At 41.8% G+C, this 15,374-nt stretch overlaps 3 protein-coding genes across 3 annotated transcripts in view; all 3 read right to left on the reverse strand.

Moving 5' to 3' along the window:
- Positions 1-15,374, reverse strand: part of LOC133013583 (vitelline membrane outer layer protein 1 homolog) — a 48,387-nt gene that overhangs the window by 14,821 nt on the left and 18,192 nt on the right. Inside the window, exon 3 of the mRNA XM_061080568.1 lies at positions 7,357-7,660. The gene's annotated coding sequence lies outside the window, so the exon portion shown is untranslated. The remainder of the gene's footprint in view (positions 1-7,356; positions 7,661-15,374) is intronic.
- Positions 8,117-9,212, reverse strand: LOC133013586 (vitelline membrane outer layer protein 1 homolog). The gene is made up of 2 exons (XM_061080573.1): positions 8,987-9,212; positions 8,117-8,255 (listed from the first exon to the last, which is right to left on the reverse strand). Exons 1-2 carry the CDS (start codon positions 9,173-9,175, stop codon positions 8,139-8,141), a joined length of 306 nt encoding a protein of 101 aa, XP_060936556.1. The 5' UTR covers positions 9,176-9,212; the 3' UTR covers positions 8,117-8,138.
- LOC133013845 (H-2 class II histocompatibility antigen, A-S beta chain-like) lies at positions 9,286-9,981 on the reverse strand (the record flags this gene model as incomplete). The annotated part of the gene is made up of 1 exon (XM_061080932.1): positions 9,286-9,981. A coding segment is annotated over one exon (315 nt), but the record flags the coding sequence as incomplete, so codon positions are not given.

Here is a 15,374-nt window from a genome sequence, read left to right on the forward strand (position 1 = left end):
CCCCGCTGGACGGACTCCGACACTTCTATAGACTTTCCTTTTTCCAACAATCTACAAACGGCTTCAAACCAGCCGTCCCCTGCAGAAGCGCGACGTTCATCCCGCTGAGGAGTAAGAGGCAATCCACTCCGTTCCTGTAAAACAGCACGATCTCCGCTGTTACAGAAGAAGACGAAGTTTCATTCCGTCAAGGCAGCACGAATAATTCGCTTCCTTTTCCGGTCCAGCGGCCGAGCCAGGAGCTCCGCTCGTGAGAGAGACTACGTGATTCACTGGCCCCCGACACATTCGCGCCGAGGTGCAGACACACCGCGAGGGTGGTACAGTAAGACTTGATTATCTGGGCAGATGTTAGTTTTGATACGTAGCATATTATTTAACATTTGATTGTATTTGTTGCGAGACCGCTGAGTCTCATTGTTTTAGCCGGCTACGACGAGCCGCTACTTCCGGTTCATTTCCGGGTTTTGTGTTAGTGCTTGAGGCCGCGAGGAAAGCCTCCAGCCACGCACTGTTAACGTCTGTGTGAGTCTGCAGTGATTTCACCGATCAGAACCTCGGCCCACAACGCTCGCTTGAGGGCTGAGGGGTGAATCACAGTTAACTCATCTCAGGCGTGTACTTTTAAGAGCTTCTTTGAACTCTCCTTACATGTTTTCTCATGTTCTCTCTCTCTCTCTCTCTCTCTCTCCTTCTAAACCGACCTATACACACTCCTGACCTGTATTTATAATACAGGTCATGTCACATAGTTAAATCTATGCTTAGAGAGGCTGAACACATCTGGAAACCATTCGGCCCCAAAGCCAAGCAGAGATAAGAATTCTCTTTGTCTAAAATTTCCTTTGTGTAATTCATGTGACGACCACCAGTGTGCGCTCCGGCCACATGGTGTCATTAACATATTCTCCATTTTGGATAACGTTAAGTTAAACCCACCATTTTGAGTCTATTATTGCCACGCCTCCGCTCTCTCTCTCCTCCCATCCTGGCTCTAAATTCATAACGGCTCCGCCATCTTGTTTTGTAGTCAATCCGCCATTTTGAGAGTTTTTAGGCCTTGATTCCACGAATCATGATCGGCCTCCATCTTAGATGTGATGTCACTACGCGTCATCGCCACGCCCCTTCTTTTTCTCTCTCTCTCGCACACACACACACACACACACACACATACACACATTGATAGACACAGACAGATACACACACACAGAGACACATAGATGGACCAGAGGTTACATGCGTGTTCTAAATTGTGATAAGCTGCTGTTGTTATCTTTGAAATATGGGAGTTTGTTAAGATGATGAATCATTAAATAACACTAACTTTATTTCACACACACACACATAGACACACACACACAGAGAGACACTTTGACACAGACACACACACACATAGAGACAGACATACATAGGTAGACCGCAGGTTGTCCATGTATTTTCTGAATTGTGATAAGTGCTGCTGCTGTGTTTACCTTTGAAATATTGGAGCTTGTTAAAATGATAAATCATTGAATAACATTATAACTTTATTTCCCCTTTTTAATAAATACTTTTGTAATTAAAGTATCTGTAGTCTGTGATTATTTGTGCATAAGTGTGTGAATACAGCTGGATTATGATCGCCTGTGCTCGAACTTAGAAGCCTTCACTGTTTATTAAGTAATCGTTAATATTAAAATATTGACATTATTAATTTGACATTTATCATTATGAGACTGATAATTATAGCTTGACATCGTTGGTCCCTGGTAACCAGGGTGGTGCCCCCCTTTCTCAATTATTAATATAGATAGTATTATTCTTAAATTGATAATTTTATTGTTTTAGACTAATTATTTTCATTATTCTTGGTTGATAACCTTATCATTGTTAATTGACAGCTTGTACTTTCTAATTGATAATTCCTATTTTCTCATTAGTGGTTTTATTGTTATTTGATTACTGATCATCTTCAATTAATAATTTAATTATTTTTGATAGATAATTTTTATTATTTTAATAATCCTATTTCATGATTATTAATAATTAGCCAACGTCAAGTCTACTCCTATTGCACAACATAAATGGTGCCCCGTGTGAGGGGATCTAACTCCAGCTGTATCATAATACTGTGTACAATAATCCAGATTCTTTTTTTTCCAGAAATTTGATTTTTTTGAAAAATTTAAATTTTTTTGAAAATTTTTAATTTTTTTTTCAAAACTTTTCCTTTCTCTCATTTGGTATTGATCATGATGCGTTGTTGAAGAAGAAAATAATTTTGGAAATGTATTCTTCTTTGCAAAGTTTTATTTTTAATTCATTTGAACTTTTACCAAACCGGTTTACCAGTGCCTGGTGTATCCGTAATTGGCTGCAGAGTGCAATCGTGGTTGTGTTCTCGAAGCACAAGAATCATAAATAATTTAAGAAAAGAGAAATACAATTCTGGAAATTTATTTCTCTTTGAAATTTTTATTGTAATCCCTTTGCACCTGTCCCAAGCAGGTATACTAGTGCCTTGTGTATCCGTGGTTGGTTGCTTCTAGCATATAAGTGGTTGTGTCATCTCAATGCACAATAATTATGATTAAATTTTTGAAGAGAGACATAGGTTCGAAACTAATTTCTCTTTGAAGTTTCTTTATTCTTAATTCCCTTTGCTAAGCAGACTTTTGTGTAACTTTGGTTGGTTGCTGACTGCGTTTCAGTAGTTGGTAATTTTTATAGGAGATTTTCTGCATGCTTTTTGATCTTAAGGAGACAAACTAGATTTGAGAGACTAGTTTTGAGAAGACTAGTTGTTGACCAACTAGGTCTTAAGGATTGAGCCACCGAGCTATCCTTCATTGCTACTTTATAGACACAGGGTGAAGCTCACCTGTGTATCTTGTTGTGTAGTTTTTAATTAAGTGTTTTACCCACTTTATCCAAGCAAGCTTGAGCAGTCCACCAGGTGCCTTTTCGCACTCAGAAGATGAGTAGCATGTAACACCGTGGGGCAAGTGCTCCCTCAGGACCAGAGGTCCTATTAGAGACTGTAGCCAGTCTGATTAATTTTTTTTCTAATGCTGCGGTGAGTGAGTTGAGTGAGTATGAAATAAGTACCTGCAATCGTAAGATCAAGAACTGTCCATGCACTCATCAACCCCACTGGCCCGCATCCAAAAATACCCCATGCTCTGGGTCAACTGACACTCCTCTACCAGCAGAGAGCCGAGCTGCAGACCCAAGAACATGCGAAGGCGCTCATAGCCATGCAAGCAGCATGTCGAGCGGAGCAGGAGAAAAAAACTCCCACCTGCGGCATATCATCGAGACCCGCAAAGAACAGGACCAGGCGGTGCAGGAGCATGCGCAGGTCAAAGGTCAGCAGAAAGGGGGGCACAGTCAAACAGAGCTGTCCCCCCCTCCAGCTGAGATCCCTGATGACAGGGCCAGGAGCTGACGTCATTCCCGGTGGAGCCAGCGGAACAGAGACACTGGGAGAACAGCTGCGAGCACAGCTCCACAACCCTCATGCAGAGGGAGCTTTGCTCTGGAGAGCCAGACACACCCAGCAGTCCACCGCTCCGACCCACTCAACACCAAAGGGGGAGCAGGACTCAACCCCTAGACGTGCAGTGACCTGCGACCGCTATGAGGCAACATCAAATGCCTGTCCAGCGGACACACAGCATCCACTCCAGCCAGAAGGAACACATCCTGCGCGGAGCCATGCTGATCCACATCACGACGACGGAAGGAATCCGTCCTGGAGGGCTGAAAGAGATTCCCAGTCTGTCACTCAGGCAGAGGCGCACCATGACTCACGGTCGCGTCCTGGATGGTCCTCCAACCCCGGTGCAAGAGATGGTGGCCACGAAGATGAGTACCGTGGCACATTCGAGTCAAAAGACACTGATGACTCAGCACCCCCTCAAAGAGAGGAAATCCGCAACCGGCGGCTAGAGCCCCTTGAAAAAGACATTTATCGCTTCGACCCAGACAACCGAGGGTGTAACGAAGACGACACCGTGGTTCTGGCAGTTCAAGTCCAACTCAATGTGGACCCGGCGCTGGAAGATGACAACTTTCCCCACGCCAGGATGAACCCCAGCAAAGATAACCAGAAACAACGACCCTTCCAACAGGGTGCCCCTCAAAACCAAGGGGGTGAGGATTTCAACCAGCCCCACAAACAGTTTCGACCTCAGCACCTGAATCCCTCTCCACAGAGAAGTAGGGGCTGTAACCAAAGGAAACCTCATCAATACCAGGAGTATAGTGATGGTGACCGAAATCCAACACATGGGATGCATCCTGGGACAGAGGAGATAATACGGAGATGTGTGGATAAAGCAATGAGACATTGTGCCACGTGTTCCTCCAGGCTCCACTGAGAGACCAGACACTGAACCCCATTGGCGAAACTAGAAGCAGACGCCCTCCTTCTCCACTCCTAAAGATGACTTCAATGACTGGGGAGGACCAAGCGCTGCCAGAAACCCCCTCTCACCTCCACATCTGAAAGGGGGGGGAAAGAAATCCCAATTTTAAAACAGAAAGACCGCTCAAACCACTCACTCCATCAATAGCTGCATGCTTTAGACCCTCTGTCAGTTAATTGTACAACGTACGTTCAGGTAGTGAAACTCCTTAGACCTCGTTGAGGAATTTTGAAGTCATTACCACTACGGTTGTGCAGCCCTCCCGGGTACACTTGGCAATTCAGTCTTGGCAGTGCAATTCCAATATCTGTAGATCTGCAAACCTAGAAATAGGATTTATCATATATTCACAGATTAGCGAACAACAGAACGTGACTCGCCGTTCTAAATGTTTTGGTTAGACAGGATAACAAATACCTCAAAACACCAGCACCTACTCAAACATTTTCTTCTGTTCCTTTTTCCACTTTCCTTTCATTTCACTCTTCATCGAAATTCATTGGTATGTTAACAATAACTGCCGATAAGCATGATGTGAAATTGAAAATGTGCGCCGTGTTTTAGAATATATGATATTTAGTTTCTGTCTGCCCAGACAATTACCTCTCTCTGTTTAGACTCATGCCTCAAAGACATTTATGCCCCTCCACGATAAGTTATGGCCTTATCATTTTTAATTATTTTTAATAAATAATCTTTTATTATTTTAATAATCATATTTCATGATTAATAATAATTAGCCAACGTCAAGTCTACTCCTATTGCACAACAGAAGTCATATATTATTTTCATCATCAGATGCTCAGACAGCGATCGTCTGAAATAACTAAGTACATTTACTCACGTCCTGGGTATTCCCACTTATAGTCTTCTCCACAAATCCTTTTTACATAACATTATTGAATCGCTCTCAGTAGAACACATACCTCCACCAAGGCCCTGGATCTGCCCCCTGATCCGGATCCACACCAAACTTTAATCGGTTCCTTCCTGACCCGTATCACATATTTTTATCTACATTTGTGGAAATCTGTCCAGAGATCTTTGCGTAATCTTACAAACAAACAAACCCACCCCTCCACAAAATGTCACGGTGATCAGTTATCTAGGAATCCTGCTAAATAACAAACAAACAAAAGCAGATGACAACATTAGCTCCTTGGGGGAAAGTTAAAAAAACCTCATGAGAGCTTGTGAGGTGGAAAAGGCCAAGGCAGCGGACGTGGAGCCACTCGTCACGTTCAGATATCTTCAGTTGTACCAAAACGAGAATTCCACTCTTAACTAGTCACATGGTTTCATTTAATCTGCTGTCCGAGGGCTAGAAAAGTCAAGGTAGCCAATATTCTTTGAAACTAAACTGAGATTAGTCCAGAGAACATGAATAAAAAGTATGAATCTAAATCTGTTTAGCTGAAATGTATTCTATTTTTCTTTTGCCTCCCATTAATCGTTTCATAAGCGTTCAGGTTTATCTTTTTACCCTTGGAAGGGGCCGAACACACTTTGAGGGAAATGTCCTCTGTACAAAAATATCATATATCACTTAAAACGTCATACTTTTATGTTATTGTATTGATATTTCCATTGAAATAAAAAGATCAGTGTGATTGTTTTCCAAATGTATAAGTTAAACTTAGTTTTAAAAGTGAATAACTCTGAGGCTCACAGATTCCATATTATCAGTAAAAACTAAACAAAGTCCATTAAGGAGAAACATTACTCTCACTTACTTCCAAAGTGGGATAATTCTCTTCCTTTGCAGCACGTGGGAGGTCTACTCGAGCTGAACTGAGGCCTCAGACACCAGACACCATCCAAACTGGTGCTAAAGGTTTGACTGTGGTGTTTCTGGGTCCAGTTGAAACACAAGCAGGTGAACAAAATACCTACTTCTCCATGAAATACTGCAGCCACTCTAGTAAACGTGTCTGTCTTCGTATTCTTCATTTGTATCTGACTTCTGCACCTGAATACAGAACTCTAGATGCCTGCTGACATGAATGGGTTTCTGCAGAAGCTTACCGTGACCGGCTCTAGGAGAACAGATCTGCAGCAGCAGGGTCAAGACTCACATCCTGATGGAGCTTCCTTTACAACACAAGCCAATCAAGGCCTGTGATTCAATGACAACTCGAAAATACTGCAGAGGATCGTGTGGCTGAGATTCTAACACGACTCACTGCTGCCACCTATAGAGCAAAGATGATAATCACAGCACGAGCCCCTGACTGAGTGGGATGCAATTTGATTGATTGTTTACAGTCATGCTATTCACACTGTTATATAGCAAGGGAATAAAAATAAAAAGTAAAAAATAGTTGAAAAAATAATTTGTCACTAACATTACGTCAATATTATTTCAAGTAAATACTGAAAAATCCTGAAGCAATGTCTTCAAACTAAAACTATGAAAGAAAGTTATAGTGATGGAAAATAGTGAAAAGTTGGAACCAGAAGATGTTTTACATTAAGGTGAATAAAGACTAGAGACAAATAAAAGGAATGTTGTATTGCACCTTGTTCTGAGACAAACTGAGATTTGTGAATATGGGCTGTACAAATATAAATTGATTGAATGATTGTTGTCTACACATCTTTATGAAACTCTGAGATGCTTTACACCTAAAATACTAATATCAATATTCAGGCATTATGGCCTAGGAAGATGGTTTGAAAAATTGTCTAAAAAATATCTTGCAATCTTACAGAAAGAAAAAAAAAAATCCATGATCCACCTTTTTTCAGATCCAAAATTGTATGGGTTCTTTCTTTGCCCATGTGCCATCCCTACTCCAAGTTAGGTGGTAATTCATGTCACACACGTCCTTCAACTGTTAAACCAAACTGTGCTTTTATCTCAATTCCATTTACAAGTGTTACAACATTGGCAGAGGTAATTACTTTGAGTCTCTCAGCTCTTTCTGGGCTTTAATTTAATTACCTGCTAGACTTTGGCACAGCAACGGAAGCGCACGTCATTGAGGGCGGTGTCGTCCCCTCTCCCCTGGTGGTCCTCCACCTTGGTCTCAATGCCGCAGATTCCTCCGTTTACACAAACCTGGCTCCATTCGCCGTACTCCCCCCAGTCCAGGCCGGTGCCCTCCAGCACGGGGCCGCTGCTGCAGCGGAACTTGATGTTGTTGACGGCGGAGTCGTCACCATTGCCCTGATTGCCCTCCACACGGAGCTGGAAAGAGGTGAGCTAGCCACTGGGGCAGTACTGAGGGCTGGACCAGTCACCCCAGCTGGTGACGAGAGCAGGAAACACAGCAGAGTGAATCAAATCTGAATAAGAGCCAAGGTTCGGTTTGGAAACACAAAGTCGAGACATCTGGGTCACATGAGTTTTTTATATATTTCACAACTAATCCCTGTGAATTTAATTGGTTCTATGTCGAGTTTCTAATAATCTGACTGGTTATCATAATTTCTCGGAATCTGTAACATCTTTGTAAATCACTTCTCTTTTTTATGATCATTATTATCAGCACCAACGTTTGGTTTTATATAATTTTCTTTACTTTAAGTAGATGGATTTTGTAACTTATATACATACAAATCACTATTATTTAGGAAAAGTATTATTACAACAAACTGCAGATTTGGTGATTAAAATACACACAGTGTATAACTGATCTTCAAAGCGTTAACGCATTTTGATACTGGATTTATTTGTTGTCCAGATAATGAAAGGGGCCAGAGACTGGTACCAGTGCAGAACACTTACAAGCCAGGGTGAGACTCCACAGTGTGTATGGAGTTGTGGTTCCCGTCTTTGCCGCAGATGAGGCGGATGCCGTTCATGGCCGTGTCGTCGCCATCGCCCTGTTTGGACTCCACCTGAGGAAACAGAGATCAGTTCCCAGAAGCAGATCGGATTAAACCAGTTTTTCTTTTGTTTAATTGCTGAACCAGCAACAAGCGCACGTGATGTCACAGGTCACAGATTATATTACATAATAAGGATTCTTATGATCATTCGTTAGGAACCAGTAAATCCTCATGACTGCTAACACAGTTTCCCAGTATAAATGTTATCTGAGCTGCAGGACAATGAAACAAACTTTTTCCGTTTTTCATTTACTTATTTCATAGATTTTTGTCCCATTATGTTGGAAAAATACAAATGAAGGTGTCTCTTTACAGCCAGCTTACTGTGACTTTGTAAAACAACGTGAGGAATGAAAAGCTGTACGGTTGAAACTCTTATGTATTTATATTTAAATAGTTTCCTATTTTACCTTCAGGATAAGAAAAACAAAAGTCACGAAAATGATAAAAACACAAACAAAACTTCGGTTCTACATTTAAGGTCAAAATTTGTTGAATAACTAAATCAATAATTACATATATATATATATATAAGTGATAAAGAATTTAAAATGTAGAATACATGAATTATGGACAAGCAGAATGTACAGTGAGATAAAGGCCTTCAGCTTTGCAGCCAGTGTACTACTTGGAAAGCAAAAGTTAGTATTGGACTAAGCAATGGAAAGTTATTTTATTTGCCTAAGTAGGTTTAACTACTGAAAATAACAGTGATGAGTGTTAGAAATCAGTGTCTTTACCCTGGTACTGAAGCCAATAGCAAAGAACTGGTCAGGACACATCTCGGGCCACCTCCATGTTCCCCACTGCTGTCCGTTTGTCACAGTCAGCACAGATGTGTACGGCCGGACGGCCACAACAGCTCCGTGCTGGAACAACCCCACCAACAACACGGCCAGCACGGCCACGGCGCGGAGCAGACTCTCCATGTCAACAGTCTAACGAGTTCTGGAGGGGGTTCGGTCTCAAAAAGTTCTTAGAAGGTCTACGTATTGATCGCGGAACAGACAACTCATATCAGCGTGAATCATTTACAGAGACACAGGCAAAGTGGATCTGATGTGGATTTAACATTTCCACATCTCCAGAGATCTCAGAATCAATGGGTCAATAAGACATTTCTCCACCAAGGACCAACAGCCTCCCATAAACTAAATGTATTAAAGTCTATACATAGATTTAAACGAGCTGGGCCAGGAAAGAGTTAAGAGGAATTTTGGAAACGCTTCATTTGTTTTTCGTGGACATGCAGAGATCAACTTTACCATCAGATAAGAAGTTAAAGTCATTTGAGGTGAACAGCCTCTAAAAGCTATCAAAACAGGAGAGTAAGGTCATGACTGACAGCTGAGACTCACTCATCGGCCTCGGCTTCTTTCCCCGACTGTTCCTGCTCAGACTCTGGCTCCAGATGACGTCATCAGTGTAAGATGGCTACATTCCTATCCGGGATACTTTTTCTGTGGGAAAACTTTTTCACCTGCTCCCCCGTCTTGGGCGTCAGCTCCAGGTAGGAGTGGACCTGGAAGCTCCAGTCCTCTTTGGCCAGGACGTCAGTGGACGACACGTCGCTGGAGACCTCCACCCCGTCCCTCAGCCAGCTCACCTGCACTTTCTGAGGGTAGAAGCCCAAGACGCTGCAGTGGAGGATCGTCTGCCCCCCCGTAGTCAGCCGGCTCTGTGTGATGGACCCTGACAACCGGAGGCACTGGAGTGTGGAGAAGATCAGAGCAAAACATCAGCAGCTCAATGACCTGCAGAAAACAGTCACTTTTATTTAATCCTTGAATTAAAGCACAGGGAGATAGATCTAGAAGCAAATGAAGCCAAGAAAGTGTAGTGGAAAAATTAACTAAGTATGGTTGACAAACTATTTTGTATGTGGATAGTGAGTTTTTGCAGCCTTGTCTTAAATACTTTTATGACCTGTATCTACATATACCAAATGCTTTATGACCTGAGCTGTTTTATGGTCGGTACTGTTTTTGACCTGAATACGGTTAGACCTTTTGCCACTTGTTTACCCACCACAGGTAGGATGTGTATGTCTGCTTATCAACTTAAGAAATACATTTGAATCAGCTGTTTATGATTAGATTCCTCTCCTTCCCACGCCAATGGAACCAGTCTGGATTTCTTCAGAGAGACAGCCCTTTTGGGTCAAGAAAGAATGCAGTAAAAAATGTTTGCCTCCTTGTAATGTTTTCATTTGAATTTAATTATACCTGGCACAGACTCCCATTGGGTGTTGTTGAGCGAGCAATGCCATGTTATATAGCCCAGGCAGTGATGTCACAGAACATGTTGTGCCCGCGTGCACTGGGAACCTGTTGCGCATGCGCTGAATAACAATCTTGAGTTCACCGACCAAAGAGACGAAGGTGTGCTGACTCTTTTCTCCCGTGTATAGTAGCTACGAGAAACTACAGGCTAACCACTCTGGTGACTGCCAAAACGATAGACTGCTGCAGGGATGTCTAACGCTACAGGTTATGGGCCCAGTCATTCAGGCCAGAGGTGGTTCAGACTTTTATTCAACGGTGATGAGAAAAGTTACGAACTCTGGGAGACGAGGTTCCTCGCGCACATGGAGTTACGTCGCCTCAGAGAAGTTTTCCTGGAGGACCCGCGGATAGACGAGGATGACGACGATGCTCTCGCAGATGATGAGGCGAAGAATGGTGAGGCACATGCAGAGCTGGTGCATCGCTGGACAACAAGAGCTTATCGCTGGTAATGAGGGACGCGAGACGTGACGGGAGAAAAGCACTGAATATTCTCCGCGAGCACTATGCGGGAAAGGATAAACCCCGTGTGGAGAGTTTATATTGTGAACTTTCCTCGGTCCATAAGGCCAGCAATGAAACTGTCACAGACTATATTATTCGAGCAGAGACAATATTCACGTCATTGAGAAGAGCAGACGAGCAAATAAGTGACGGGCTTCAGATAGCTATGGTGGTAAAGGGGCTACCTGATTCATACAAGCCATTCGTCGTGCACATCACCCAGACAAATGACACTTTAACGTTCGGCGAGTTTTAAACAAAGCTGCGGAGTTACGAGAGTACTGAAAAGTATGCGAAGAGTGACGTGAATGATGAAGATGATAACGTGATGAGGATTAGCGGGGCAACGAGGTCACAAGGACGAGGAAGAGGAAAGAAAATGGACCTGGCTGATGTCGAGTGTTACACGTGCGGTAAAAAGGGACACATGGCCAGGACATGTCCTGACGAATACCAGGTGAGAAGAGAGGAACGAAGATGGGACGTACCACAGCGAGGAAGGGGACGCGGCCGGGGACGAGGCCGTGACCATGTGAAGAAAGCTGATGGAGAGATGGAGGCAGAGCCCACATCTTTTTGTTTCTTCAGGATGAGTGACTGTCCCACATAAAGAGGAAACAAGAAGGGTCTCATGGTCTATCGGGCGCAACAACACACATGATCAACGACGCCACGAAGTTCAAAACAGTTGACAAGAGCTTCAGACCCGAGGACCACATGATCGAGCTTGCTGACGGATCCAAGGTGAGCGGGATGGCGAAGATGAGGGGAGACGCTGAAGTCTACTTGCTGGACAGCGAGGGACGACAAGTGAAAACGAGGCTAAAGCAAGCACTCTACATCCCCTCGTTTCCACAAAACATATTTTCAGTCAAAGCAGCAACAGCCTACGGAGCTGAGGTCCGCTTCATGGACGGTAATGACTGGCTGGTCCACAAGGAAGGTACTAAGTTTAAAATGGATGTGTATGGTAGGTTGTATTACCTTAGCACAGTAGAGGATGAAAATGTTGATGAAGTGTATGGTTGTCATGACATTCAAACGTGGCATAAGATACTTGGTCATTGCAATTTTGATGATGTTGCAAAATTAGAAAAGGTGGTTGAAGGGATGTCTAAAAAAGGTAAACAATACAAGTCCAATCAAAACTGTGAAATATGCACACAGGGCAAGTTTACACAAAGCAGAAACAGACAGGCAGACTCTAAAGCTACAACCGTATTAGAGCTATTACACACAGACCTATTCGGTCCTATAGAACCAGCAGATAAAGATGGATGCAGATATGCAATAGCATTTACTGATGATAACAGTGGGATGATTTCTCCATATTTCATTAAAGCAAAGAGTGACACGACAAAAGCTACAGAAAAATGCATAGCAGATGTAGCTCCATATGGAAAAATAAAGTGCATAAGATCTGATAACGGCACAGAGTTTACCGGGCAGGAGTTCCAGTGTTTACTTAGGAGTAACGGGATAAGGCATGAGAAGAGTGCACCCTACTCACCTCAGAATGGAACTGCCGAAAGAGGTTGGAGAACCTTATTTGAGATGTCTCGATGCATGCTATTGGAGAGTAACCTCCAAAAGAAATTGTGGACTTATGCAGACAGAGAAGCAAACACATAGATATAAAGTATCACTTTGTACGGTCTGCACACGCAGAAGGGAAGATATCTATAGAATACTGTCCTACTGCAAACATGGTTGCTGATGTCTTTACCAAGCCAGTGACAAAGGCTAAGTTTGAGAGTTTCAAGGGGTATTTGTTTGGAGAGTAAATGTGAACTGGCAGATGAAAATGTTTTGAAGTTTTTAGAACACTGCCAGTATACCACATGTTTTATTTTGGAGTTATGTATTTTTGGTTTTTATTTACCACTATAGAGAGAGCTATACACATGTCTTTGAGTGGGAGTGTTGAGCGAGCCATGCCATGTTAAATAGCCCAGGCAGTGATGTCACAGAACATGTTGTGCCTGCGTGCACTGGGAACCTGTTGCGCATGCGCTGTATAAACGGTCTTGAGTTCACAGACCAAAGAGACGAAGGTGTGCTGACTCTTTTCTCCTGTGTATAGTAGCTACGAGAAACTACAAGCTAACCACTCTGGTGACTGCCAAAACGATAGACTGCTGCAGGGATGTCTAACGCTACAGGTGTCATGTTAAATTTGATCGAAATTCCTGGAAAGAGCAAAACGGAAAAATAAATCCTAAACCGCTCCCACGGCCCCATTTCTTAACTCTCACCGATAAAAAAGATATCTGGTTGTTCATTGTCTTAGAAACCCAAAAGGTTTTCATTTTACAGATAAAACTGTCAATGATTTAGAACAGGTGTCTTCAGCGTTTCTCAGGCTAAGGACCCCCAAACTGGTGGAGAGATGGAGCAGGGACCCCCTACTATATATATTGTATAAAATTGTGTTTTATATTAAACTGGGCCTAGTGCCAAGTATAAACATAGCTACCCTGTTATTGTTTTCAATACTACGCTATTCAAATATTGTACGGGTTCATATATTCATGTTTTTAATTTAAACATGTGCAAAGTACAGGGTGGCCATGCCACTGCCTTTTATAAACATACATCTTGCATACAACACTGAGCTATTAAAAGACAGATACATGTTTTTATTTTAAACATAAATGTAGAAGAGACAGTGAATACTCAAGCTATCTGTGGATGGCACACATACTCCCACATTAGTGAGATGTAGCATCCTGATGGGTAGCACACAACTTATCTAACCTTGGACGGATGGAGGTTGTCAGGCAGAGGGTCAAATCAGCCTCACAATAGGTTGGATGCATGTTAATGTGTATTTTAAGACATTTAAATTTGTGGAAAAAATATTCGTTGGAAAATAAATTAAAAATGATAAAAAAATGTAAAATTATCTAATCAACCAAAGATTTCACGACCCCCTGTTGAAGACCTCTGATTTAGAACAAAAATGTGATTGGATCAATGAGTTCAAAACCAACTGATGCCAAAAATATTTATTTTTATGTCCAATTGCACTCAACTTCAATATTGTCTCATCGTTATAGCGCCACCTATTGGTCACTGTGAAAATGAACCGAGCAATCGACCCCAAAATGCACTCATGCGCTTTTATGTAATCCTACTGACAAATGTAGCTGAAAACATAACCTCTTTCACAGAGGTCAAAAATACCCTTTATAAATCCCTTTAGACCGAGGGAGACACTGAAGATGAAGATATTCACTTTACTGTCTTTCTAGTGTCTCTGTGGCAAAGTAACACATCGATATCTGAGAAGACAAAAACAGGTATACTTATATTCATACCTCTACTATATATCATATATTATATCATACTCTCTGTATATTCTTTGTAAACATAAGCCTATATACACATATTTATACATGTGTACATGTTATAATTACTATAATTATATCACTATTACTATTATGTATACTGTTGCTGCCATTATTACTATATACTGCTTTTATATTGATATAATTACTATCATATATAAATGTATATTATGTTATATTATATACTATATATACTGTACTATTCTTATATACTGTCTAACAATAACATTACCATCATATCATCAGTACTATTAACATCATCTTGCCACTGCACTTTATCTACCTATTTTATTTTATTTTATCTTGTGCTTCTGTTTTTTATTCTTTCTACCTCAATATCTTTTATTTTATTCTATTGTATTGTATTTTATTGTATTCAAATATACCGGCTGCTATGACAACTTAATTTCCCTTCGGGGATGAATAAAGTACTCTATCTATCTATCTATCTTTTCTTCAAATGTGACAAAATGTCTTAAGTTTCTTCTGATCCAATGATCAATTAATCCTCTAATTATTCCATTCACTATTAACTATCAAAACTGATTAAATGATCTGTTGTTCAACAATCGATAACTCTGCTGTCTCAGGACGTGGTACAGTGTCCAGGTCGAGTCGGTGCAGAGCTCGGGCCTTTGTGCCCAGAGGGCGTTTCTCTGCTGGAGCTGCGTGGTTGCATCAGATGTTCAACATCTCCAGACTGATTGAAGTAGAGTTCACTGCCTCCATGAAATCATTATTCTATATTTTCATGTGTGGAGTCATAAAAGTCAGAGGTTTTTAGAGAGGTGATGGGCAGCTCCACTTGTTACAGCACTGCCATCTAGTGGGGAAATAAACAGGGTTCAGATTGTTCCTGATGGTTTCGAGCACTGAAATGATTAGTGGACCATTAGAATTAGATAATAATCCCTGTGAATTTAATTGGTTTTATGTCGAGTTTTCTTATAATCTGACTGGTCATCATAATTTCTCGGAATCTGTAACAT

Source organism: Limanda limanda, chromosome 11 (assembly GCF_963576545.1).
Source record: "Limanda limanda chromosome 11, fLimLim1.1, whole genome shotgun sequence".
Taxonomy (NCBI): domain Eukaryota; kingdom Metazoa; phylum Chordata; class Actinopteri; order Pleuronectiformes; family Pleuronectidae; genus Limanda; species Limanda limanda.